General features: G+C 34.5%; 1 protein-coding gene across 1 annotated transcript; it reads right to left on the reverse strand.

Annotated features, from left to right (window-relative positions):
- Positions 1–784: 784 nt before the first annotated feature.
- LOC137408527 (uncharacterized) lies at positions 785–3998 on the reverse strand. The gene is made up of 3 exons (XM_068095086.1): positions 3894–3998; positions 1847–1969; positions 785–1413 (listed from the first exon to the last, which is right to left on the reverse strand). Exons 1-3 carry the CDS (start codon positions 3925–3927, stop codon positions 1247–1249), a joined length of 324 nt encoding a protein of 107 aa, XP_067951187.1. The 5' UTR covers positions 3928–3998; the 3' UTR covers positions 785–1246.
- Positions 3999–4504: the final 506 nt, after the last annotated feature.

Raw genomic sequence — 4504 nt, forward strand, 5'->3', positions numbered from 1 at the left:
TACTAGTAGCGCATTTAGCCTGTGCTCCACAACTTAACCTTCAACTTATAGCCTAATATTTGCGTATGACTTGATTATCCAAAGTTTTTTATCTTTTAAATTTTTCCACAAAGTACAATTTGATCTTGTGATGAAATTAATTTTTCGTTAAAAGGCTTACTTGAATGTATTACTGTTGAACTAGGTGTTGCCACATAATGGTGCCGCTACGTAATGGTGTTGCTACATAACGGCCATTTTACTATCTCCAATATTGGTGAGCGTCTCATAGAATTGTTTTTTAGAGTTGATATAATTCTATGAATGCTGGTAAAACACTTAGTTTTAGACTGTATGCAAAGTATTGGTAAAACATGACAGTTGAAATGGCACATGGTCTGTAATCTACCAAAAATACATCTATGGCTCTTGAACAAAATTCTATTTCTTGCATGACGTTATTTCCTAGCTTTGCTCAAACAAGCAGTGACTCAAACATACAGTAAACATGGCTACGCTGAATTTTCCCGGAACCAAATGCGCAAATAGGGAGTTGCCTACTCATTAATAATTATTTCTACAACTTTCTTTAATAATGAGCAGCCGATCCAGACTGACAACGATTAACCTGATAATGGCTCACAATGACGACAAAAAAGGCAAGATCTACTTTTATTCATCTTGAAAGAGAAAATAATTCTGAGAAAATGTTATATTTCAAATAATTTGACAAACTGTAAAGGAATTGGCCGGCCTTTACTTTGCACGATCTAGACTATTTCATACAGAAATAAATTGAGCGTGGTTTCGTTCAATATTTTATTAGAGAAGGAAATCTACTAGCCAAGGAGCGTACAGCCATTTGCTTTACTGCCCAACTAAGTTAGCGCGCTTCTTTATATATAATAGCATCACCCGTTCCGGCTAACGGCAAACGGTAAGAATACCGGATAACAAGGTGAATAAACAGGATCGCTAGTGCGTTGGTATGACAACAAGTGACGATAAGTGATAGCATAACGAGTAAAAAACGATATAATAAAAAGCACATACAATAAAATAAGACAACAACATGAGTTACAAGTGACAGCACAACGAGTAAAAAATGATAAAATAAAAAGGACAACACATACAATAAAATAAGAAATGTAACATCATGGCTCGGCGTCCACCACAAAACTTATTTATTCAAAGATTTATTCAAAAGTCTACAAAATAGAAAGCAGAACAACTTTAGTAAAAACAGAAAAGGTATCTTTGTAAGCATCTAGTTGAAAAGCTTGGCAGCGATGAGTGGTGCTAGGAGAGCGAGGAAGGAAACTGCGGAGGTTGAGGCGCTGTTGCAGTTGTCTCCTTCACAGTAGCATGTCGTTGTCTTGACACCAAGAAGGCTAGTGCAGCCTTTTTTACTGGACCGACCACAGCTTCTTCCAACTGCAATCATAATAGTTTTATATTTTTAATAGCAATAACGATAATGCTAAGGATGATACTAATTATTACAATAGGAGTAGTGGCCGTCTGTTTGTCTGTCCATCTGTCGGCATCCACTGTTGGAGGCTGGGAAAATATTCCTTTGCACAGGATTTGAACTCTTGATTTTCAGGATGATGGATCAACACCCTAATATTTGCATCCATGAAACACTAATATTTTTGATTCCGTGGAAACATTAAAAATGCTTCACATTTTTAGGGCAGCTTCTTTTGATTGAAAAGCATTCCTTGCTTGCATCTTATCAATAAAACTTATTTTAAAATGAATAATGGTTGTTCATTTTCAAAATTACTCATTTGTGTACACGTATAGATCTGTAAACACCGTTTTAAAATATAACCTTAAAAATAGATTTAAAGAGTTGTCTTACCAACGCCATTGAGATCTATTTTGGTGCATCCAGTAATATCGTTCCCGCAGTCAAATTCTCCAGACGGCTCAGAGCAGTCAGCGCAAACGTAGCAAGTGACAGCCTCGGAATATGTCACCATAGCTGAACAGGAAATATAATACATACTATTACATATTATACATTGCTATATAATACTACATATTATAACATTTAATATGACTAGAAATTCCCCTGTCATACAGCCCACGACCAAAGTGATATTGGAAAAAAGATAGGGTACTGATGGTTGAGAAATGCAATATTAGCAGTCAAATGGCACTGCAGTGCTATAAGATAACTGCAATGGTAGCTGCAATGGTAGCTGTAGTGTACTGGGTGTGAGTGTTATTATGTACAACAAACAGCAATAATGAAAGGAAAGGACTATATGTTTATATCTCTCCCCTGCAATAGGAGAAATGCAATATTAGAAGCAAAATGCACTGATATTATTAAAATAACCAATATTATTAATATAGTAATACAGTAATAATAGAGAACCAATGCACAATTTTGTTTACATTTCAAAATGCCATAGCTAACAATATCAACAAGTTGTGATATTTATATAGATTTTTAGAAAATCTATTTAAAAAAACTATTTAGAAAAAATAATAACAGTAACATATTGCCCATCATCGATGTTGTTAGTGTGACTATAACACTTCAATAGTCATCCAAACTTAGAACTAAATATTGTAATAATCTCATAAGAATCGTTAGAAAAAAATATCGTCATTTCCATTACTTTCACTGCGTTGGACATCAGATAGAATACCAAAGTACTCAAAAGTGTCTAAAATGTCAGTTACTTTGAAATCAGCAAAAAAGAAATGATTATATTTCAGTACTTCTACGTTAATTACAGAAACCTTCGGCAATTTAACAATGCTATAGACTGGTGAAATGTGCACGTTATTTTTTCATGAAATGCGCACGACTTAATGGTTCTATTCCCTGTCGCTCAGCGTTTCAATTTCCAGTCTTAATTTTGATAAAAGTAAGGCTTGGCAAGTTTTAATAACGATTTTCAGCCAAATTAATCTGTCGATTTGTGTATAATCCGTTCAGATGGGTAAGTTTTAAAATACTGTAGACACTTCAAAGACTTGGTAATATATTTAAATAGGTTTATATGTGTTTTGTATTGTTGTTATACTTAAACGACTCCACAGAAAAATGGTTAAATTTGTTGATGAGATTTTGGTACAAGGGTTTGCGACGTTGTTGATGAGTACTTTTCGTGAGTTGTGTGCACAAGTATTCATCATAAAACTCTCAAACATTCGCTCCGCACGTTTGGTCATGGGATAATATAGTATACATTATCATATAATAATATAAAACAATATATAATATAATAATATATCATACAACGTCAAACCAATAATTTGTGTTGTAATTGTGTCAAAGGATAAATGTAGCCTACATTTTAAATGCTATCATTGTATGTATAAAAAATCTATAGTTAAAATTAAGTTAATTTTTCCAGTTTAGTTTATTTTTTACATTTAGTTGTTTACATAGATTTATTATATTTCAATATTATAATCTTGTGATCTATAGAACCGCTTAAGTGACTTACAGTTTATTCATATGAGAATATTTGCTTTGATACAAGATGGTTTCAATAAACAAAACATCTCTCTGAAAGAATGAGCTTGGTACATAAAAATTTAACTGCATTGTCTAATATGTGGCTTTTGCTGTGAAAAAAGGCCAAATTTATATAGAAGTGTTTGTTTCTAAGCTACACCAAATTTTTGATCAGCATCTAAAGAGTTGTATTCTCAGCAACAGAGTGATGTGCATAGAGTGATGCAAATGTATCTCTATTGTCTCGTTTTAGTTACTGACATTTTATGACAATAAAATAAACAAACGCAGTTTTAGGAAAATATGTTCAACTATCTGATACTCAATATTCTTATTGATGCTCTTGTCATTCAACTACTGTTGACAAGATTTCTTTACAGAGAGTTAAAGATATCGAAAATGATTAGCATAAAAAAGATTATTACTTTACCTGCAACAGTAAAAAAAGCTAGAACTGCCTTCATGCTGAAATGCTTTGTTTGCAAAAACGTATTAGCAGAACAATAAGGAGAATGATGGGCTGTGAAGTGACCAGCCGCTTATATTTGACTAGAGCTGGCACGGGGGCTTATCCGGTCTTTCCCAGTCGGGTCAGAGGTTCTCGGGTAGGGCCACTCGACCCTCGGGTCTTCCTATACAAAGACACGAGTACTGTAGATTTATGGCTAAATGAGAGCGATTGTATATCGCTTTTTATGTGCGATTGAAATAGAGTGGCGCTTAGTGCTAGCGCAGAAGGACCAGGCGAAATAAAACAAGGTGAGTCGCGACTATATTTTTACGTCTGCTACAATCGTCTTTGGACTATAGGTTTCGCAGCGTTCTCAGGAAGAAATAATCAACTCGTAGGCGGTCTGAGAGTTCATGGAGAAGCCAGTCACGAAAGGGAAAGACCGAGTTATTTGTACAATATGCGAAAGCAAGTTGAGCTGCAAAGAAGAGTTCACCTCAAGTCCTCAATACTATCGAGGCATTTACAACGAAGGCGTCCTGAGGAACTTGAAAGCGCGTCTTCAATCCGGCAAATTTATTTTATTTTAG

Source organism: Watersipora subatra, chromosome 11 (assembly GCF_963576615.1).
Source record: "Watersipora subatra chromosome 11, tzWatSuba1.1, whole genome shotgun sequence".
In the NCBI taxonomy this organism is placed as follows: domain Eukaryota; kingdom Metazoa; phylum Bryozoa; class Gymnolaemata; order Cheilostomatida; family Watersiporidae; genus Watersipora; species Watersipora subatra.